We start from the raw sequence: 24,535 nt of genomic DNA, 5'->3' as shown, positions 1-24,535 counted from the left end.
TTTTTAGCAATATTCAGAAGAGTTTAATTTGGTCACGATTTTAGTATTAAGAAAACATGAAAAAGAATAGGGGGTTTGTCATTTATTAGAAACCGCAGTTAACTAAATCTCATAGTTGTCTTTATCCCTCTGGGGGAGGCCTAGAGGACAGATTTTTCACTCCCCACCCCAACTTCAAGCAGGGTCATTTTACTTTTATCTCATTTAGAAATTAAATTTTTGAATAATATTTCATTTCACAAAAGGATTCCGCTATTACAAAGTTTGAAAGCCCCTGTTATGTCAAGAAGACACCCAGGAGCCAGGGACCTGTTAAGAAGTAACATGTAGACATGTCATAAAATACAGATCATGTACTCAAGGCTGAAAAAAAGAAAAGCAAAGAAAAGAAAACGAATGAATAATGTTATGATAACTTCTGTACTTTGTAAAATCATTTTTACTTGCTTTATGGCTGCTCAGAAGCCTAAAACTAAGACTTGTTTTTGTTTCTTCCAACAAATATTTTTGCTTTACTTCATGCATAAACTTTTCCAGGAACTACTTACTGGTATAAGATCTTGACAGTTGGTGCTGATTTTTGTCACTAAATGTATAACTTTCCATCCTTTGTTTTGGGGAGAATAGTGATACACATATTTTTGGTAAAAGCATATAGTGAACCTTTGAAGAAATAAAATCATATGTTAACACACGTTTTACAGTCCATGTGTAGTTTGAAGGACATCCTAGACAATATACAGCAGCCTGAAACCCTTTTAACTAGTCATTTAGAAACAAAATACACAAATATTATATGAAATAAGCCAATTCATTTTTAAGCACAAAATGCAAAGACCTGATATAAGGTTACCAGCTATAGCATCTGTGGGGTTACCAATCTATTACATTTTTTTTAAACTTAGATTAGTAAAAATTAGTACCAGGCTCTCAGTCTCATGAGAATTGTATATCCTGGTTCCTTTGCTTGGAATACTGTTTTCCATCTTTTACCTACTTGATTTTTTCCCCCAAGTTTTAAATCTCAAGTCCCCCCAAAACACCTATTAGGCTGTTATAACATTTACGGACCTTATTGTAATTGATTGTTGATTGACCAACACAATTAGACAAGAAGTACTGCGTGAATAGGAGATTGTTCTATTCCTAGATATTAGCGCAATACCTGGGACATAGGGCATAGTTTGCTAAAAGTTCCATCACACATTCCAAATTATGTGTCATAACTTAAAATCCACCAGCCTGTTTGGAAGTTGAATTATCAAAAAGCCAAGCTTGTGGCTGTGATTTGTTCTCTGTCTCTGTGGGTCAGAATTTCTTTATTCTTAAGATCATCTGTTATGTCAGGTTATTATTTAACAGATGGTTTCTGTGGTCTCTCTGACCCCTTTCCTAAGGGAAGGAAAACAGGAAAGGAAAGAAATTTCTGATATGTGGTTGGATTTGAATTGCTCACCTGAGATCAGGGATTGTGTCTTTGTTTATATCTTATTCAGTATGTAGCATACTATTGGAGTACAATAAATAAGTAATAATGGTAATGGTGAGGAATATACTAGTAGACCATCCACAGTCCTTAAAAGTAAGAATAAAAAAATACTGTTCTTTTAAGTTCTACGTTCAAGTAAAGAGAGTGCTTTATGATGCATTTCTGAGTTTCAAAGAAATCTTAATTTCTGCAACAAATAATACTTACATGTTGACATTCCATATTCCTAAGTAAAAAGACCAATTTATTTTTCTTTACTATAAATATAGAGAAATATAGAGAAAAGTATAAAGTGTTCTAGAAATTTTAAACTATGATCAAGAGCTCTTACAACATTAATAGCAATGTAGAACAGTAAATTTTAAAAAAAGAAACAAGGCAGTTTAAGAATCTGGTGGTTGGAATGTCAGCCCACCTGAGAATAGCCCTGAACCCTGAACTTTAGCTACTGAACCCAAACCAAACTCTGTAAGGAGATAGATCCTGAGTCAAACCACTGGCTGTCTTGTCAGCTCTGTTTGATGTTCGTTTTTCCCCTTGAAGATTTCCCATTTCCTCTCAAGTTCGTGGCAGCATAGTAATGATTCGATACTACATGTGTGTTTCTGGACATTTTTAACAGCTTTGTCACTATTGCCATTGATGCATTTAATTCGGTGACCCTCGGATTGGCATGATGGCAGTTGGGCAGTTTCATCAGTTTACGGAAAAAGAGGAGCAGAAATCTTCAAAAGGAAATGTAAAAAGACCTTTTTGCATCACTGCCAGAAACAGACACTTATTTATGAATTCAGAACTTTAGAGATGCTTGTGGAGTACCCCATTTGGAGGATGATCAGAAATTGTGTTTGCTTTTATTTCTGTAAGTGGTGAGAGCATGATCTTTAAAAAAATAGTCTCACTGATATGAAGTCATGTAACAGTTAAGCATGTAATAGCAATGAGGTAATATTTATTAAATGAATACATTTTAGCTTAAAAATCATATATTTATTTTGGGATCATATAGGAGAATTGAGACATAGTCCTCCAATTATTTATGATGGGATTTATTATGCACTTGGGGCAATAAATTTATTTTCAAGTTATCAGACTATTCTATTTCCACTCCAACTCCTTCCAAAGTTCCAGCCGGTCCAGGGACTGTCCTTGGTTTGGAAGAGATTAGGGAAGCATTGGTAAACTCTCTACTTTAGTGATTCTTAATGTTTAGGAAAAGAGATTAAAAAGGATCAGGTCCCAAGAATCAACTTAACATCTGCAGGGAGTATGCCAGCTCACTACGGCTACTCATTCAGAGCAGACCTGTATGTCTAGAACTAGATCAGGATCAAGGCCTGCAGTCCTACGTGCGTTTTTTCATTTTGCTGATCCGGGGGTCTGGAAGCCAGGTACCGTGTGTAACCATCCTTCCAGTGCTAGTACCTACTTTGTGCTTGACCTGCTGCTAAGTCCCCAACAAAAGTTTGTTGAATCAGTCAATGAATTTTGTTCCCTTGTGAAGAGTCCTAAAATCTTTTAGAGCTCTTTCTCTTCCCATATTTTATGCAGGGAGGATAGTTGTATCTGTACATGGACTGAATACAAAAAGGCATAGTGAAGAGTCGCTGGTTTGTTGGAACTGATAAGCTAGTTGGTGAGTCAGGACAGACTTACATAAAGCAGTAAGATGATAAATGCTCATGGAGCTTGAAAAGATAGATTAATTTGGACTAGGGTGGTTAGGGAATATTTTTGAGAATTTGTATTTGAGCTTGATTCTGAAGGAGTGATAGGGTTTGCATAAGGAATTCTGGACAGGGAGAATTATGTGAGCAGAAACAGGATGCTGCTGGCCTATTCACGATCAAGGTCAAGCTGGGAGTCGTGTTGTTTTTCTTTTTTCTGTAATGATCATAATATTGTTTGTTTCTGTAATTCTTTAGAGCTTTGAAAATACACCCATAATACCTGTACATGACTTTATAACTTTTTTGTGTGATAAAAGTATTATTGATGAGATTCAGAAAAGTTGGGGAGCATCATCCAGCTAGTAAACCAAAGAGTCATCCAGCTAGTAAGCCAGAGTCCTGGCTCTTTGTAATCTGCTGTGGCCACCACTTTTCTTTTGGGCCTAAGTCATCTGTATCTTCTTATTGAAGTCCCCTTGTGAGCAAAGGAAAGTATCTTCCAGGTAAAGGCCTGGTCTATGGCCCATGACCAGGGTTTGTTGAGCCAGAGGGTTGGTGTAGAGCAAGAAAAAAAGCAGGAGAAAGAGAAGCTAACTTTTATCTAGTACTTTCCATGTGTGAGACAACATTCTCAGAATTGAAGATGTGTTAACTTATTGAATGCTTAAAACACCCCTATGGGTATATATGGTATTTATCGCTGCTATTACTCTCATTATTTCCATATTGAAAGGCCTACCAGGTGCTGGAGAAGGATGTGAACACAGGCAGCCCAGCTCCAGAGCCCTCGCATTCATAGTCGCTGGGTGGGTGGGCTCGGAGTGGGATTCTTCTAACCCTGGCTTCACCTCTTGCTAGCCATGTGATCCTGCTGCCATGAACAGCCTCTTCAAGAAGGCTTCGGTTTCCTCATTCGTAAAAATGAGAATAACGGTAGCTTCTGTCTCTAGGCTTATATGAAGATTAAAGAAAGGATATCTGTAAAGCCCCTGCTTATTATTAATGCTGTTTCTATTATGTCCTAATCATTTGAACATAGAATTATTATAGGTTTTACTTGTTCTCAAAGTAGGAAGGAACTGTGGAGGCCTCAAAATCACTCCCCTTCTAGGCGCAGAACATTGTGCTTAGCCTTAGAGCGCCTTCTGATTGGCATTGTGGTAGCTTTGCCTAGAAACATGTTATTCAGTTAGGTTTCAAGATCTGTTGTTAAATGCCTGACATATTGATAGCAGGCAGAAATAATATTTTTGTATTTTAATACTTTTTTTTTGAATACAGGGGTTTTATTTCCTAGATTGTAAAGTCAACATTTTAATCTGCCTCATTTTTTTTGCATAAATAATATCCAGTTATAATAAAGTTATGTTCATTTAAAAAGTGATCCTAACAAATCAAGCTACTTTGGGATTTGGGAGAGATAACAAATTGATATATACATGAATTTGGATAATGGAACCACAAGCAGTGTGTATGAGTATTGTTATAAACCATTTTTGCATGTATTTATTAGAAAATTATCATTGCACATATATTATAGAAATTCTGAGACCTTCACATACCTAGATATTAAAAATTTCTTTCATAGGGTGTTTCTGGAATTTTTGGATATAAGTTTATTTTTAGCATGGCATCATTTAATACATTTTAAAAACACTGATTTCTGAACATATTTGGTTTCTAATGAAAGTAAAATATTCAGCAATTAAAAATTAAGGGAAAAAAGCTAGTTCACTTTAAGATATTACAAGACAGTAAAAAAAAAATGTTTGCTCCATTTGCTAAGTAACATCTGAAGACTAAATATATAGCTTCACCAGAAGTGATGTTCATGAACAATGATCTTCAAAAGTTAATTGGGCTTGGGGAGTCCACAAAGTTTTGCTAAGCTAATATTAAGCTATCGTTTATAACACTCTGAAGGAAAATTATATATAAGAATACCCCTAAGTCATTTCTTTTTTACGTTGTAAATAGTTGGTAGAGTAGGTTGAAGTGTGTTCTCTAGAAAATTCATGTTTACTGAGAACCTCAGAACGTGACCTTATTTGGAAATAGAGTGTTTGCAGATCTAACCAGTTAAATTAAGATGAGTTCATACTGGATTAAAGTGGGCCCTAAATCCAGTGATCAAGGTCCTTATAAGGAGAGACACACAGCTATTCAGAGAGACGGAGAGGGAGGAGGGCCACATGGGGATGAAGGTAGGAATTGGGGTGACACAGCTACAAACCCGGAATGCCAGGCATTGCCCGCCACCACCTGAAGCTAAAGGAGCCACGGGGAAATTCTTGCCTAAGTCTTTGGAGGAAGGGTGGCCCGGCTGACACCCTGATTTCGGACTTCTCGCCTCTAGAGCGGTTAGACAATAGATTTCCATTGTTTTCAGCCATCCAGCTTGTGGTCACTTGTGGCAGCCATAGGAAGCTAACACAGTTGGTAAGTTTAACGTGGGGTGTGGTTTTATAAAAGGCATTCGTTATTCAGGGTAGCTATAAACAAATATACTAAGGAGGTGGCAGTGAGAAGTGAGGGTGATCTGTGTGAGGGCCGTAACGGTGGGGGTGGAGGAACGTGACATTGGAGTTAGACAGGGAAAACTTGACAGGACTTAATGAATCAAGTGGATGCAGGGTGGTTTCCTAATTGCTCAGCAATTCAGTCAAGATCTACCCTTGCCTTGAGCTTCTGTTAAGAAGTGAGCAGTGTTCAAAACATTAAATACACACTTTATGTAGAGAAAGATTTCGTTTAATTTGAAGACATGTCACAGAGGCACTGCTACTCAGCGACCTGACTTCCAAAGCTCAGAGACACTTCCCAGGCTCACTCGGAATGGCAAGGTATGGTTAAACTCTGCTTGGCCTGGCGTAGAGTAGTGGTGAATCACCACCAGGATTGGTTCGTGGTGGTGGACGCTGGAACTCCCCATTCCTGTAATTAGACTTCTACCTTTGATTACTGATATGATGCTTAGAGTTGAAATCATAACTGTATTTTCATAATAGCTATAAAGAGAGGCACCTGGCTGGCTCAGTCAGTTGAGCATCTGACTCTTGGTTTCGGCTCAGGTCATGATCTCAGGGTCATGAGACTGAGCCCCATGTAGGGCTCTGCGCTCTGTGAGCGGGGGGTCTGTTGCTCTCCCTCTGCCCTAACGCCCCCTCTCTAAAATAAATAAATAACTCTTTTAAAAAAATAGCTATAAAAAGCTGCACTTGGATGTCAATAATAGAATCCTATCAAAAAGTAACCTTGTCAGTGCCCTCTTCATCACAAAGCTTTAAAAGCATGGGTTTCCAAAGGCAATGTAGCTTATATCCCTTTTCCTTTTCTTTATGTCACTTTTCCCCCCATAATTTTCAGATTTTCAGAGCGCCAATAAATGAAAATAGATTATATGCTTAGGTTGGAACATACTAGGAGATGAGAGAAAATGTGTAAATTATTCAGATAAGTTTTCAAAGTAAGTATAAAAATTTGGATTTCTTAGCCAAACGTTTTCAAGCACAATGTATTTCATCAGAAAGGCTCGCATTACCAAAATTTACCAAAAGCTTACTGTAGAATTCATCCGAAAAATGCATGCTTATGAGCAAAGGCTGAATGCCATACTCTTGAATCGCGCCTAGACTTTTCTGCCCTCCCTTGTCAAAAGCAATTTTTCTACACCGTGCCCTCTTTATATAATACTATTATTGATGAGAGAGTGGGAAAACTAACTACAGATCAATTGCTAGTTGATACTAACTTTTGGTAATCTAAAAATCAAATCTTTCTCTCAGAAGTGATTTGAAATTGAACTTCAGTCATCTAGAAGCCTGCTTTTGAGCAGTTTACGGCGTCACTCTAATATTTCCTATATTCCTGTCCAATTCCATATGTGGAATGACTGAATGGTAGTCACACTAGTTGTGAGCACACAGGCAAGAAGAAAAGTAGTTAAACATCTTGCTATGTGTGAGCACTTCGAGGGCCCAGGCAGACACCATGCACCTTGACCACCTATTATGAAGCTTTTTGCTGCCGTGTCAAGTGAAAGCAAGTTAATTGGGTGAGGCTGTGGAGCATGTTAGGGGCCTGGTAAAGGGTTGCCGTCTGACAGCTGAATGTCAGCAAAAGCCAGTCAAGTGTAGCTGAGAGACAGAGACCTGTCACAAAGTTCCCGCAGACTGGAGCACAGTTAGGAAGCTGAAATACGGTTGCGTCTCACTTTCTCCCTCATTGAATCCAAGCACCTTAAAAGATTTTACACTGTATGTGTCAACTCTTGTTTGCTAAGCTGTTTGCCCCCTCACTGTCCTGCATTCAAATGATTGAACAAAAGATGCTAATGTTTAGCAAAGTGAATGTAAATTCCCTCTTTTCCCCTTTTCTGCCCAAGCAGAGAGACACTCAACTCAAAGGAAACTTTGAAGGTTTACATCAAACAATTAGATCGCCTCCGAATTTGGCCCATAATGGAATCTTTTTCCCAAGAGAGTATAAAAATTAAAAATTAAAAGCTGTAGGGTAAGAATGCATTTTTCTCTGATATACAAAATCGAGCTTTTAAGGGAGCTAGGATTCCTGCCTGGGGGTCTGGAGAATGGACAATTGGCAAGATAACTTTCCTCTTGCCTTCTGTCACAGGCTTCTTTCCCTCTTCTCTGAGGGTGCCCTAGCGTAAAATGCCGTAATGACACTCACCGAAGGTCGAGAAAGATAAGCCTAGAAAGGAACAGCGAGGTCCCTCCTGACACTTTAGACGCTCCAGAAAGGAGGCATTGAAGGAAGTCAGAATTAAAGAAAATGAAACTTATTTTTGGAAAGAGGAAAGTTGAATGTCAAAACATGCCCTTCCTGTTGGCTTTCCTTGGAATACAGATTAGAGGAAGTCCCTTCATGTGACAGCAGGCCAACATCTGGGGCACCTGCTAGGTGCCAGCCACCGGTGAAGCCACCGGTGACAAAGAAACAGAGTAGCCCGTGGCTTCCTTTGAGGAGCGCACAGTGAAAGCTGTCCTCTACAACTCCCTGCGGTGGACCTGAACTTTCATTTTTAATGGACTTTTATGTTGAATAAAATTAATTAAAACTGAAATAACTACGTGTGGCCAGTGGCCGGTATATTGAGCTGCAAACAGCAGATTTTGAGACTGTGTTGCCATGACACAGAGCAGGGACATCCAATCCCAATGTGAGGTGACAGGTGTCAGGGAAGTCTGGGGACAAGGCGATCCCCGAGGTGAGTCGTGACGAACAGTAAAAACCTGTTGAAGCAGCCTCCTTTTAAAGAGAAGGAGCAGCATGACAAGAAGACCCTCAGACAGGAGAAAGGAAGGGCGTGCTGATAGGTACTGGGGAGCAAAGGTGTTTTATGGGGAATCACCTCGACGCCACGGTTGCCTCTGAGTCCACGGCCAGGCCTGTTATCCCAGAGGTCACAGAACAGAAGGTCTCACAGGGCACATTACAATACTCAAATACATAATTTATCAGATCAGTTTAAGACACACGGCAAGAAGCAGAGCATGGTGGGGAGCCAGCAGGGGAAGGACCAAACTCCCCGACTCCATGGTCATGCAGTGCTCTTACAACCCCTGTCTCTTGGCTGCATCAGCCTTCTCCACTCCGTGAGGTTGTGAGGACCAGGGCGGAGGTTTGACACAGGGGGCTCGGGAGACAGAGGTGCCTGGGCCACTCACCCCTGCTTCCCTTCCAGGACAGATGCAGGACAAATATATCTGCCCCCTAGCTATAGTTTGCCTCTTTGGCTGTTGAACTGCTTTGGGTTTTGTCTGCGGCTCTCGGGCCAGTTTAAGAATGACATTAGCCTGGAGGTGGCATATCTCTATCTTATGATGTGGTCTCTCCACCCCGTTCTATCTCTAAGTAACCTGTCTTTTAGGGCACTAACTTACCATGTTCTCAACATGTGGATTCTGCCTGTGTTTCACAGGCGACTGGCTGATTCATCCTTTAGCTTCACACTTATTTTGAGTTTCATCTATCCAGTTTTTTTTTTTTCCTGGTCTCCAATAGCAAATTTGAATACTCTCAAATAATAAGCAAATAGACAATAAAGAAGAGATGAAGTAGGAAATAGAGAGAAGACCGAAGAGATAACTTGTATACAAATATTAAAAGTGCGTTTAAGTTAGAGAAAATGAAGAGACTTTCTTAAGTAGCTAAAGAAAAAAAATTGGCAAACAGCTTGAAAGCCTGTGTCAAAATCATCGTCTTGTGGATGTCCTACCCTGAGCCCGAACTGCATTTCAAACGAGGCTAGGCTTTTTAGAAAAATTGGTGTGCAGACTCAGAGGAAGTTCATTTGAATGCGGGTTTTGGCGATTGGTAAAGAACGAGTGGAAGTTTTGCGGGCAGGTGCCCAGAAGTGGAGAGAACCGCCTAGTGTCTCCCCTCCATGCAGGCCCAGGGACTGGCATCTGGACTCTTAGAAAAAGGCCCTCTAGGTGGAAACTGAAAGAAGTGTTTTATGACAGACATGGTGAGACACCGGGTCCATCAGAGTTGTCATGGTTTTCAGGTGACACGGGGAGGGGTGGGCATAGGGACATCACCCATATGGCACAGTGAGCCGGCTGATACATCGAAGGCAGCAGCGAGGGGAGGGACTCCGGACACCCAGCAACTCTTGATGGGGACTGTGCAAGGTATTTGAGGTCTGGTGTGAGCAAGTCAGGGAAGAACCAGGGAAATGTAACTCATTCCTGGAACCTTGTCTATATCCACAGAACAATGAGGCTTGTAAACTCCCAGTGCCCTGCCCATCAAAACTTAACACTACAAAAAATAGCAGTTGTGTTGTTATATAGTATTTCGGCAAATTATTAGTTAAGGAGACTAGCTCCAGAGTCAGATTAGTTAAGGACAGTGTGAGCTCCCCTGAGGACAGACAGTTTTTGTGTGTGTAATTCACTGCTCTATCCCAGGACCTAGAACAGTATCTGGCACCTTGTAGGCACTCGATAGATATTTCTTGAAAGAATTAATGAATAACGCTGATAGGATACTAATGGTGGATGTGGGTTTAGATATGTTTTATGCATTATGCAAGCATGGGGAAAATCTATCATATGGAATTGAAAATGTAGGGAATGGATCCCTGAAATGTAATCTGTAGGTATATTATTTTGGAATTTTGTGGTTGCTGTATTATTCTTGCAGTTCTATAGGATGTTCTCCCTAGAGATATGGGTTTGGTTTGAGAGTGCTGGAAATGGCCCGCTTCTATCAGAAATAACATTCCTGCCTATCATGTAAAGGAAATGTCATTGCCAGCTAAGTGATTTGCTTTGCAACATACTCCCCAGTGCTTGCTGTGATTTGAAGGCATTCCACAGATGTGAACCCCAGATCGCGTGATTTGTTTTACATCTGAAGTGCCTCTCTCTCACTGGGAGATAGAGAGACCATGGTCTTTTAACGGAAGACAACCAGCCACTTCAGAAAGGCTCGGCCATAGCACCAGTTGAAGGGAGTGAAGACTGCAGCATTCTGTGAAGAACTGCTAGAAATTTTAGGTGTGATGTAGTAGAGTGAGGGAACATAAAACAGCAGTGGAAGGGGGGCCATGGGAAAAAATGAGTTTCAAATTTCAAAATGTGGGTTTATTGCTAATTTTGTTGAGGTATGTGATTGACAGATACAATGTCAGTAAGATTTAGGAAAGTCATCTCTTTCAAACAACTTTAAGTTTTAGACGATTCTTCCCTTTTCCTCTTTACCTGAGTGCATGGTCATAATTCCACCCGGGGAAAAAACATACTGCTAAAAGGTCTAAATTTATAGCTTTCAGATTATTATTAAATTTTTGACATTGAATCAAAAAGGTATAGAAGTTTAAGAGGAAATTCTTGAGTAATGAAAAAGTGGTCAGAACACTTCTGCCTAATGGTTCCCAGATAGAGTGTGACATGTGTACATTCTGACCACAGAAGTTGTAATTTGGCAGCTGGAAGTGCTGTTTGGAATAAAATGAAGGCACACAAGTTGTAAGTAGCCACTCTACATAAGGAGTTGCTTTCGTGCGGAGTAGAGAGACAAGTCACTCCGTATAGTTATTTGTGTTTGCTCAGTGCGAGACTGTGGCTATGGGATAGATACAGTAGATGCTGAAATAGGAAAGTGGTCGCAGCTAAATTAAGACCTTTTCAAAACTTGCAAAACATTTAGTTAAAGACCTACCCTCTGAGGCCTTTAACCAATTACATTTTCATTTTGACTGCACATTTCAGAGTCATAACTGTACTAAAATATGGGTTTCAGTATATATAAAATTAGTCTTTTTTAATAAAAGGTTTTGGTTATAAAAGTAAGGCATGCTTATTGTAGATAATTTGGAAAATACAGAAGTTTTGGGAAAAAATGCCAACAATTCCAATAAGTCAAAGAAAGTTATCGTATGTGATTATGTGAATCACCTTTTTACATATATGGTCTAACTCAGGGGTTGGCAAAGTTTGAAGCCTATGGGCCATATCCACCTGCCACCTGTTTTTGTATAGCCTGCAAGCTAGGAATGGTTTTTACATTTTTAAATGGTTGAAAAGAAAGAAAAAGAAGAATATTTCATGATGTGAAAATTATGTGAAATCCAAATTTCAGTGCTCATGAATAAAATTTTATTGGAACACGGGCTGCTAATTCATTTGCATATCTTCTATGGCTGCGTTTGGGTGACAATGGCAGGATTTAGTAGTTGCAACAGAGAACGTATGGCCTGTAAAACGTGAATTATTATTTGACCCTTTACAGAAAAATTTTCTGACCCCTTGTTCAACTTAAGCATTTGTCCATGTTATCTGTAAGTTCATAACCGTAAATTTTATAGCTGTATAGTATTCCGTCAAGTGGCTGTAGCTTACTTAAAGATACTTTAGTAAGTAAGTAAGATGAAGACGTTGTTGAGTATGGGTTTATTTCCAATTTTTGTCTGTTAGTACTGATATAAGGAACATAGTCATAAATGGAATTGTCAGATCTAGTGGTATTACCCATTTAAGGCAGCTGCCAAATTACAGTCCAAGTGGTTCTATCAATTTATACAATCACTACCAATTTATAAATGCCTGTTTCATAATGCCTTCACTAACATTTAGTATCATAATTTTTTAAAGTTCAGTTTTGATTGGCAACAAATAAATACCTTTTTACTTTCCATTTTTGATGATTCTTGGAGGTTACCATTTTTTCCCACTTATTTGTTAATCAGCTATAGTGTTACTTTTGCAAACTGCCAGTTTCATAACCTTTGCTCATGATTCAAAGAGTTGTTTTTTTTAAGATTTTATTTAGAGAGGGAGAGAGAGAGCAAGTGAGAGAGAGAGAGCACGAGTGAGGGAGAGGGGCGGAGGCAGAGGGAGAAGCAGACTCCCTGCTGAGCAGGGAGCCCAGTGCGGGGCTCGATCCCAGGACCCGGGATCATGACTCAAGCCAAAGACAGATGCTTAACCCCCTAAGCCACCCAGGCGCCCCGGTTCAAATAGTTTTAAATATAAAAACCATGGAAAGAAAATTTTGAACTTTCAAAGCTTTTTTCCCCCCTCATCCACACTCCAAAGATAATGAACACTTTCTTGTGATTCCTTTTTTAGAAAGAAAAATAGGTATACATATGCCTGTGTGTGTCTTCTATTTATTTTTAAAATACAAGTGGGTTCTCTCTATCCACACACATAATTTCAAACCTTCTTTTTTCACTTAGACATATTTATATATTATATGTTTACATATTCACCTTACTTTTTTTTGATGGTTGTATTCTATGGTTGTTTCGTACTTCACTTGAATAGCACTCGGTTGGATGGATCCTTTAGTTTTACTTAAAAACTGTTTTTCTGTAAAAAAACAAAAATGCTCAATGAACACATCTATCTGCTTACCTTGGTGAACTTTTGTGAGTGTGGCCAGAGAAGAAATGCCCTAGCGGTGGAATTGCTGGATCAATGGTCAGGTACATTTAAAATTCTGTCTTCCAGATAGGTTGCACTAAGCTTGGCATCCTTGCCTATGTGGTCTGAGCTTGTCTCTCAGCAGTGGGTATCATCAGACATCTAAATTTTTGCCTATCTAATATGTGAAATGTCGTCTTCATTGGCATGTTTTGTGTTGCGTCTCTCTCTCTCTCTTTAAAGATTTTATTTATTTATTTATTTATTCATTTATTTATTTGAGAGAGAGTGAGAGTGCACACGCGCCAGAGCCCTCACCAGCTGGGCAAAGGGGCAGAGAGAGAGAGAGGGAGAATCTCGAGCAGACTCCACTCTGAGCAGGGAGCCTGACCTGGGGCTTGATCCCAGGACCTGAGATCATGACCTGAGCTGAAATTGAGAGTCAGACGCTTAACCGACTGAGCTACCCAGGTGCCCCTTGTGTTGCATTTTTTAAATTATGAATGAGGTTTAACATTTTTTCATGTTTATTGGTTATTGTATTCCTCCCTTTCCAACCAAAAGGCCAATTTATGTCTGAGGCAGAGGCTGCTAGTGGTTCCCTGAGATCTGTTTTCTCTTTGTTTCTTAGTAATAAAACTTCTGAATATTACCTGGGTCACTCGGCGGAGAAAGTTACATTCCTGATATCCCTGAAGTTTAATTAGACATGTAACCCAAGTTCTGACCAATGGGATGTAAGCAAAAGTGTTGTGATTTTAGGAAGTGTCTTTAAATGTAAATGGTGCCTTCTTCTCGTCTTTGTCCTCCTTTCTTCTGCCTAGAATGCAGACATAGGGCTGGAACGGAAGCAATTATTTTGGGCCCTGAGGTGGAAGGCACATACTGAGGCTGTGGAGCCCAACGTAGAGGCAGTTTGGGTTCCTTTTTTGTTTTTTTGTTTTTGTTTTTTTGTTTGGATTCCTGATAACTTCAGTCATATCAGAGACAAATAAACTATCTTATTTAAGCCACTGACATTTTGGGTTTTCTGTTACAGCTAAACCCAATCTTAATACTAGACTATCCTTAGCCTGCTTTCTAATTAGGTTCTCTTTTTTCTTCAGTTGCATGAACCTGTTGTCAATTAAGAAAATCACTCTAGGGGCACCTGGGTGGCTCAGTCAGTTGAGCGACTGCCTTTGGCTCAGGTCATGATCCTGGGGTCCTGGGATCGAGCCCTGCATCGGACTCCCTGCTCCGCGGGGACTCTGCTTCTCCCTCTCCCTCTGCTGCTCCCCCTACTTGTGCTCTCTCTCTCTGTCAAATAAATAAATAAATAAATAAACAAACAAACAAACAAATAAATAAATAAAATCTTAAAAAAAAAAAGAAAGTCACTCTTATGGCCATCATGTGTGTTACACTATGTTTATCCGTTATCATTTCAGTTTTTCAGTGGCATTTTTTCTAAATAGTATGCCCAAGTTTTTATTTATTCAGTTTTTGTACCTTTGTATATACTTGGGTGTATGGATATATTTACATTTCAAATTCCCTCTGAATTTTTTGCAACTACATTTTTCTAAGACACAGAGGAAAAAATGGCCACCTTTGCATTTTTCTGACCATTTCTGGCATTCCTACCATCAGGTGTATCAGAATTACCAGGGTGGGAGCAGGCTGGGAGGCAGGGTCGGGAAAGAAAGAAGGAAAAGAAAGAACAAAAGCTATCTGGGAAAATCCTTCGACTCTTTTTCCAACCTCAGTCATGTCAGGAAATCTAAACATCCAAGAGAAGAAAATGGGAATTGTTATCTTGTCAGGCACAAGACATCTTTAAAGTAATTTAAAATTAAAGTTTAGATGCTCGAGTGTAATTTAAAACTTCAGTGCTGAATTTTATCTCTGAATATAACAACAAATAAGCTCCTTTGGTGAAAGGCTAGAACTTTTATTTTATGTAAATGCTATAAAATCTATTTATTTACTCCAGTACCATGGATATTCAAATGTGGGACTATAATAAAATATGTTATCAAAAATATAAACATTTATTTTTAGCCTCTAGTACAATCTATGTACTTTTATTTCCCAGCTGCACAGGGATTTGTTGAGCCATTGCTGTGTTTATGAAACAGTTCTGGTTATAAAATAAGCCTGAGGCTGTCTTCTTTGGGCAGCATGATAAGGTAGTGGTCAAGCATTAGGGGAGAAGAATCAGAAGGATCAAGCGTCACATCTTTTTCTACCACGTTCCAAGCTGTGCAACATGGAGCAATTTATTCTATTCTCTCAGCCCCAGTCTTTCAACTGCAAAATGAGGGTAACAGTAGTACTTTCTCATTGAGTTGTTGTGAGAATCGAGATAATGTCTATAAAGCTAAACCTAGCACAGGGCCAGACACATATGCCCAATACATGTTAGCTATAATTATAAATTTGGAATTTGTTATCATCTGAGAAGAGGAGAAGGAGAGGGGAAGAAGGAGAGCTACTGAATGCTCTGCCTTTTGTGTCTATTATTTCATTTAATTCTTATAACAACCCTAGGAGGGATTATTCTTCCTATGTCACAGAGGATGCAGATGGCCACAGGCTCAGTAATTTGTCAAAGGTCACATGGTTAATACATGGCAGGATCAAGTGTGGAGCCCAAGGTCTCTCCAACTTCAGAGTCATATCCTTTCCACTACACTGTGCTGCTTTGAATTGGGGCAAAATCTGTATCTACATGAAATGACCAAATACCAATAGGAGGCCAACCTGAGTGATTTGTTCATCAGAAATCTTATTTAGCCCCAGATACTCTGCTAAGTGCTAGGCATACAAAGTCCCGAATCCATTGCATCGGGTGCTCAGAGTTTTGTAGGGGAGTTATCAGTGCATACAAATAAGTAAAAATAGAAAAATAGACGCTCATGAGGGAATATAAAAGTGTAACTGGGTGTCACAGCTCACTGAGGTTAGGGAAGGGCGGGATGGGGATCCGGAAAGGCCTCACAAAGAGGGAAATGTTGAGCAGAGTCTGAAAGGTGGGGGGAGCACTCCCCCACGAAGGACAGAAGGATACTCTGGGCAGCGGACAGGTAGGGAGCGGGTGTGAAGCATGGGGGCATCGTGTGTAGGGGACGCACAATTCCATGTGATTGGATTGTGGAGTACAAGGGAGGAAATGGTAGATGAGGCTGGACAGGGAAGCAAAGAGCTGCACAGCCCCATGGCCAAGGATGTGCTTAGAGGGAGGCACGAAGAATCAAGGCTGCTAGGCCAATTACTCTGCCACATTAATCGAGTGGTCAAGGCTGATTTTGAACCAGATAGGTCGACTTTAGGGCTCTAGCTCTTGAACCAATGTTGAATGTCTACATGAGGGCAAAATTGTTGTGACGTGAATCAAGTATGTTACTAATATCTTCTATCTCTCTTTTCTATTTGCTTCTATCTCTACAGTTGCCCTGCCTTCTTAATCTCTAGGTTTAAGGCCTCTTAGGTTGTTCTGTATCTAGAGACTCCTTTACTCCATTGACTCACATATCCCTGCATGTCTTGATGTCAGTGAGCTAAAGAGCCAAACTGGTCTGCACTAAGATTTCATGACTTACAAGGAAAAGAATGCATAAAATATTCCTACAGCTTTGGCGTTGGTAACCCAAAGTTAGGATTGGTAACCACAAGGAATAAATATTTAATGATGTGATAGCAGGTGTATGTATATGTTTATGTATGCACACATATGTATGTGTATGTATATATATAATGTATGGATGTGAATGCACATAGCAAGTGCATATAATACACCCACACAAATATTTATCAAGTTCAAGGTATATGTATGTATCAAGTGCATGTTATATGTATATATATCAGGTATATAATGGGCCATTCCACAAGAGAAAACTATATATGTGATTATTGCCAATTTTGTGCAGACCACAGTGTCCTATGACGCCAACATGGCAGAACTGGAAGATAGACAGGTAGAATTTGGTTAACTAACTCGAAGTCTTTGGAAGGAGGAAGACTCTGTGATACTGAGTCTGGAGACTCTAGTGGTAAGAACACATTAGCAGATAAAGTAGCAATGGTGAGTGAGCCTCATTAGAAGGCCCTCTGGTGAGTACTTTGATTCCTTTGTCAGTTTATGTGTGGCTGCACACCCTACTTAAAACCAGGTCAATGATTTACAGAGCTTAAGACATCATCATGGAGGTCAAAGTTATAAAAAAGGTACTACAGAATTTAATTGAATGAACCCACATCATCTAAACTGTGGCTAATCTTGTTATTTATGTGACTTTAAAAAAAAGATTTTATTTATTTGTTTGTCAGAGAGAGAGAGGGAGCACAAGTAGGGGGAATGGCAGAGGGAGAGGGAGAAGCAGGCTTCCCGCTGAGCAGGGAGCCTGATGCGGGACTCGATCCCAGGACCCTGGGATCATGACCTGAGCCAAAGGCAGCCACTTAACCGACTCAGCCACCCAGGTGTCCCTCTGTGCAACTTAAAAAAAAAAAAAACCGTGTGCAATGTGCATTTCTCCTCTCTATGTCCCCTCAAAATCTGAAGTACTGTATTTGGGTTAACATCATCCACAAAAGTTGGGCATTAACATTATGTCATATGCCATCATGCATGGAATTATGTGGATCTGTAGAACTTCAGAGCTGTAAAGGGTGTAGCTCCTTATTTTATAGGCAAGGGATGTGATACGTGGATGGACTAATTCCCATGGCAAAAATGGCCCAGCTAGACTGGAACAGAAGTGGGAGAGAAGACTGTAGTCGTTGGCTCTCCAGTCCAGGACTCCCACTATGTGCCTGGCAGAACTGCCATGTAGTAGCATCCGGCTTACTAAATCACATCACCACGCACTTTTCAGAATACTAGATTCCAGAAGACTTAACTCGATAATATATGCCACATGGGAGACAAATAGTTTGGTGTCATCTGTTCAGAAGCCTTGATCTGCAAAATGGCTTTCATTTATAGACAACTTACTGAGTGATTATCATATTATTAGACTAATGCTTTATTTACTCTTTTTGTTGGGAAAACACTCTTGGAAAACTAAGGTATTAAGGCCTTGAAAAATAGCTATTAGACGTGTCCAATAACTCTATTTCATAAAAATTTTAAAATGCAGAAATGTAGTGAACACATTCTGTATTGTGAATATATATTTAGTTGATGGACTGTAACAGTTCAAATAGAATCATTTACAGCTTATTGAGTAAATAAAAGTGCTTCCATAAAGATTCACATGACACCTACCTTTTATTTCAGGTAACTAATCTCTTTTTGAGAAATTGCTTAAATTTAGATTTACATGAGAGAGTACCAGAACACCTCAGCAGTTTAAAAAGTAATTCAAATGACCATGAGCTTTACAGATTTAAAATGTAAGATCAGGCAGTGAATATTAACTTTTAATGGTCTCTGATAAAAAAGTTATTTAACTGTCTTTTACTCTCTGTGTTATATTAAAAGTGTTATGATATATTTCTGGATACTATTTGTAACAAGAGAAAAGAGTGCGTATTTACTTTTTCTTTTCATGGTGAAAGGTTTTTTTTTTAAACATATAATGTATTATTTGTTTCAGGGGTGCAGGTCTGTGAGTCATCAGTCTTATATAATACCCAGTGCTCATTACAACACACACCCTCCCCAATGTCCATCAGCTCATCCCCCAACTCACCTCCCCTCGTTTTTTTTTAACATCACATTCTCAAACCAAGATTTCACCAGAATTTTTGCTGGCTTGTTTACAAGCTATTAAGTGACTTAAAATCAGATTCCCCCCGCCATTTCATGAAAAAAAAAAAAACAACTTTCTAGCAGTGTATGGAGTATAGCAAATTATCCTACTAGCAAAAAGAAGAAAAATGTATTTTCATTTACACAAAAGTAAATCTGTTTACTTGGTGGAGGGCATATCTTTTGGGGGTGCAAATCTTAAAAAAAAACCTCTTTTTTTAAAGTTATTTTCCATGGCTAGAACATAAAAGGTCAGAAGGTAGCATGCAAAAAGTGAGAGTCTTATCTGAAATACTAGGGAAATACCCAACATCCCATTTCAAGACGATTTAGTTAAAAAAAATGTTATATTAGATGAAAAGATGCTTTCGGTCAACCTGGTGGAAAGTAGACATATTAAAAAGTTAAGGTGAGAGGGCATCTGGGTGGCTCAGTTGGTTAAGCGACTGCCTTCGGCTCAGGTCATGATCCTGGAGTCCCGGGATCGAGTCCCCCATTGGGCTCCCTGCTCAGCAGGGAGTCTGCTTCTCCCTCTGACCCTCCCCTGTCTCATGTTCTCTCTCTCTATCTCATTCTCTCTCTCAAATAAATAAATAAAATCTTAAAAAAAAAAGTTAAGGTGAGAAAGGGCAAAAGAGGACCCCCCTTGTAGAGTGCCAAGATCCATCGAATATTAAGGAGAAACGAGCAGTTAGAGGCCTTCCCTAAAGGACAGTCTCCCTAATATGTAATGTGCTAGGTTGATGGGATCACGAGAACAAAAAAGGAAACTTCAAGAACAGAATATAGGTTGGAGTAAATCATGTATACCTTTAATATTGCCAACAGGAGTGACTGGTCAGTGTGGCACGGTTCTCTTGCTCTAGTCGAAGGCATCAGAACAAAATACCCTCAGAGACTCCTTGACCTTCCTTGGTCCGCTTTTGCACACTCTTCTCTTTTTGTGTATAGTTTTCTTAGACCAGAACTTGAGATATAAAGATGTGACAACAAATTTTGAAGCCTCACCTGACAGTTTTCTTTTATCATAATAAAGAATACTGTGGCTATTCCTAAATTTTATTAAGAAGAAAATCAGGCCCCACCATCTCCTGCCTTTTTGGGACTCCCTTTGCCCTCAGGTCTGACAGAAGGAGAAGTTAGTAGACAGCACTAGAGTCTTGATAGAAGCAAAATCAATCAGGTAATGGTGCTGCCCATTCCAACATGCAGAAAAAAAAATTAGAAAAGGTGATTCTAGGAGCCATAAAAGGGCAGGAATCTGCAACTCCAGCCTCGGATGGAATGAGATGCCTCTCTCTGTTCAGGGTCCAATATTCCAGGTTTGCAAAGGAAACCTTATCAGCGTTGCTAATCAGGGTCAACGCCTGATCTCAGGATGTCTTTTCCTTCCATTGGGATAAGCTAATCCCTCTCCTTCGTAAAGTCATTCGAGTGGTCATTTTAGGTGTTTTTTTTTTTTTTTTAACTTCCAGCATAAAAAGGGATGATTTCTGTCAGCTCTAGGCTTGTAGTGGAGTATCAAGAAATCAAAAGAACAGAGATCAAAGAAAATTGCTGAACTAGGTGTTAGATGCAGCCATTGATTTTTCTCCAATTGTAGTTAAAAAAAATCCACAAAAATGGTAACATATACAACAGTTGCATTGCTGATACTTTCCTAAAACCACTGATGGCTTCCCTCTTGTTTTCACATGTTTGAGTGGTTTTGTAGAATGTGACATAACAAAGCAGGTTCTTATAGTTCATGCGATTTTATTGCCAAAACTGTAAGAGAATCTGCCAAAAAGAGGTTGTTTTTTTTTTTTTTTTAAAAACTCTGCAATGTAAAGTGTGGTTTTTAATGGAGACACTTATGACTAGACTTACTATCTCAAGAACATTTATTTGTTGGGAATCTGGAAAATTCTGTCATACAATTGATCAGTAGTTACTATCAATAAGTGTCATAAAATAATAGTACCTATCTGCTTTACTGGTAAGACTTCATTCATGTTAAATGTTAACTACTGATTATCAGTGTTACTGAAGGCTTCATCAAAATATTAATTCTGTTTTCCAGTACATCGTGGATGTGTGGATATCCTTGATTTCACTTCTAGTAGTTTCTGGATACCAGTATAATGTTTTAAAATATGTGGCAAATAGTTTTTCATGTTGCAATCCCATGTTTTGATACACAATTTCCAAATACTTTCAGGAGAACAGTTTTTATTGAAATAGAGCGGTGGCATTATTATCAAAGGAAAAGGCAAAAAAGTTCATTTCCCTGGCATTTTATATCTCGTTGTGCTATCTCCTAGAGGTCACTAGAATTTACTTATTTTTCTCTGTGCTGTATTTGTCAATTAAATGAGTCCAGCTGATAGATTTTAAAAACATAAATACCCACAGTTCATGTTCTCAGCAGTCGGATCTTCCATGTTATATAGCACATATTATAGAGCATAATGAAATAAACACTCTTAGCATTGGCTTCTGGAGATTGCCTGTGGCAGGAGATGCAAAAATGCCTGATTGCACTGACTCTTTGATGCAATAACTTTATAAAAGTTTTATACAATGTTTCAGTGTTTAGACAAACTCCGGAAAGGTTCATGACATCGGACACTTTAGAAGGGATTCAATCATGCTTGGAAAATAATTTACTATTTATATATTATCATACCGATAATGGCAGAATTAAAAATGGCATCTCCACCCCATCTTGTATCATGATTATTACTGTGTCTGGTTTTCGATTCTGTTTCAGAGTTTTCAACTCTATGTTTATTTGTTTTTTTCTTCTTCATATTGTAGCTAGGATCACGAGACCATTCAAATCTCTCCATTCCTTCAAGAGCTGCTCTTCCCGTGGAAGCAGTTGGTGTGGGGGATTTCTTGCCATTGCAAGCTGAACTGGATACAACTTACACTTTCTTGAAGGAGACATTGATAAATCCGCTGACGTCATCTCACCCCTCTCCAGCGACTATGTCTGCTAATGCCAAACGACCAACTCAGATTGGATAATGACTTTATGAAATAAAAAAAAAAAAAGGCAGGAAGAGTTAACAGCACAATTAAAATTGTTTTGAAGGGGGTTTTCTTATCAGTTGAATTTTGTTTCAGCACAAATGGCAGTGGGTTTTTAAAAATTGTGTGACATCTTGATGTGTGCAGGTACCTATGTCTCCTTGAATAATGAAATAACCAAATTTTTCTTCTAAGTTTTATTTATGATCACACTTGCTCATTTTTATGTAACATATTTTTAAATGTTAAAGAATGACACATTTTGGGTAATTTCCTTCAGACTTAAAAAAATCAATAAGCCATTTTAGTCTCTATCTATCAAAGTTGTTTCATACTTGTCTATTTTAAAGCAGGACCGCAATACTTTAATAGGATTGAAAGAGCTATTTGAAATGTATGCCAATGATTCCTGTCATTTCATGGCAGCCCTGCCATGGTTCACTGAGCCCCCTCTTCTCTCTTGTCAGCTCGGCTGAAGACAAGCATTTAGTTGCAAACTTTAAGCAGGTTGTGCAAAACAGAAATGATGTGACTGCTTCCCCTCCTGCACAATAATGTCACTCCTGGTCAATGTGAGAAGGTCAGGTTGCTCCTTGTAAAGCTACATGATACCACTTGCCCATTTGAACAAGTTAAGTTAACTGCTGAATCTGGTCCCTGCAGGCATTGAAAACTCATCCTTTTATCAAGTCTGCATTTGATGAGAAAGTGGAGCGATCGTGCCGGCAGGATTTCTGTGGTATGGTTAGGCACTTCATAAGGACTGTGCCCACACGAGGAGAGCAGGTGATACGAAATAGTATGAACTGAAAAACTTCAAGGTAACGGCTGTTTTGACCTTCAAAAGAGACTCCTTTTTTGTTTTGGTTGTTGGTAGGACCCAAGAGTGACGCCCATCTTTGATGCTGACAGAATTTAAAACAAGGCCATTGCCCTGCATTTTCTGCCTTGTAGCACACAAAAGTAAAATTGTATGTCAGGCCGAGATGTCGGGGAGCTGACAAGATGCCCCAGTGACATTTCAGCTAGAAAGAGCAAGTGTCTTGCAACCAAGTGGTCAAATATCAAATAATAGGTCAAGCAGGAAGGAGCTGAGTTCTAACCACAAAGAGGTTTCTGGTAACTTACTTGACAAGCTTTTGGGCGCTTTGTGGCTTGACAAAGTGATGTTCTGTTGGGTATCGCTAGACAGACTGTTCTTTATCGCCTTCAGAAGATCAGACATTGACATTGATTAAACTCTTTAACCCTTAAAGGTTAAATCCTTGCAGTTTGCATCATGGTAAGTGAAGAACAAAGAAATATCTGTAATATGTATTTGTTTTTGTATTAATCGTTTAACTCCCCCAGTGCTATTAACTTCTGATGTGAACTGTACTTTCTGACAGAATTTTGATACAAAAATCCATATTTTATATTATTTTTCACAATGGAGTTTTTCATTATGGATACATTTAGAAAATAACAGTATGTATTATGGAATCTATCTTGTCTTGTTTTGACAGTGACATTTGATCCAAATAAGACCCAACTTCTGAGAATTCTTTCTATTGGCCTTGGTAAATAAAATTTGTATACTAACTATTGATGTTATTAGCCAAATTAGCCAAATGATTTTTGCCATCAGAGGTGAAATTATTACTGTCCTACCGTGTAACACAATCCTGTTTCTTACAGTACTGAGCCAGCATAATTAGCTTTAGATAAATATTTAGAAAGCTGTTTATGTGAGGTAAAATTACATCTTTAACCAAATTTCTGTTAGTTCTTTCCCTGGAATTATTTTCATTAACCATGCCGGGTTTTGAATATTATAGAACATGCCCTGTATAACATAACACGTGTGTGAAATTCCACTCGAAAATTTACTGTAACACAGAAAATGTTATTGATTGTTTTTGTATGGATCATAGGATAATTTCTGCGCATTTCAAAACACTTTCTTCTGTCCTTCCATACAATGATTAAGACATGTCTGTATAGAAATTGATATACAGCTTTGCAGTTCATGTGATGTGACATCCCCTCCAATTCCCACACTATAGTAAAACAGCGTTACCCTGTATCACTTACATGTCTTTGTGTGTGTAGGTTCGTGTTGAATCTGTTTCCAGAGTTTACTAATTTAAGAGGAACGAGAACCTCTGTAAACTTAGCCTTGGGCAGTTCTGGGTTTTTCTTGCCTTCATTTTACCATCTGTTAATGGGATAACACCAAAAATAAATGTATATGTCTCTCCATATATGTGGGTATCTGATTTTACAGATACATTTTATAGTGTAAATTCTGAACCACCAATTCAAAAAGATTATTAAATGAAATCCAATCATGTCACATTTATAACCAACTAGATGCTAAAGGCCAAAGAAACCGAAGGATGAGCCTCCTGAGTGATCATTAGTATTCACTACCAAATATAGTAATTTTTATACCATATGCTTTTTTCCCAGAAGTCAGACCCAGCAGGAGGAGAAGATTTAATGACATATCCTATGGAGATCTGAGAAACTCTAGACTGCTTCTGAGCACGTTAGTGACCAATCGCTGCAGATTTGAGATCTGTGTTCTGTTGGCAAGGACGGTTGCTTGATCGGCTTCTTTACCTCCTTAAGAATGATATATAAAGTAGGCATTTCTCAGGAGAATGACTTCAAATATTTTTGTAAGGGAAAGGAATTTTTCTTTACACCTTAGTATGTGGATTTTCTTGCTAACCTTCTGTGATCT

At 38.9% G+C, this 24,535-nt stretch overlaps 1 protein-coding gene across 10 annotated transcripts in view; it reads left to right on the top strand.

The window, feature by feature from the left end:
* The window catches only part of CCDC171 (coiled-coil domain containing 171), a 316,174-nt gene extending 292,132 nt beyond the window's left edge, over positions 1-24,042 (top strand). For 7 of the 10 annotated variants that reach the window (XM_027616889.2, XM_027616884.2, XM_027616883.2 and 4 more), the window contains one exon: positions 21,592-21,804. In XM_027616889.2, the coding sequence (XP_027472690.1) occupies positions 21,592-21,804 (213 nt within the window). Of the gene's footprint in view, positions 1-16,966; positions 17,090-21,591 lie in introns of all 10 variants that reach the window. The other 3 variants (XM_027616885.1, XM_027616882.1, XR_003523902.1) reach the window with 2 other exon arrangements.
* The last annotated feature ends 493 nt before the right edge of the window (positions 24,043-24,535 follow it).

This window comes from Zalophus californianus, chromosome 13 (assembly GCF_009762305.2).
Source record: "Zalophus californianus isolate mZalCal1 chromosome 13, mZalCal1.pri.v2, whole genome shotgun sequence".
Lineage (NCBI taxonomy): Eukaryota > Metazoa > Chordata > Mammalia > Carnivora > Otariidae > Zalophus > Zalophus californianus.
Note: the sequence above shows the minus strand (reverse complement) of the source record. Positions and strands in the feature narration are given on the sequence as shown.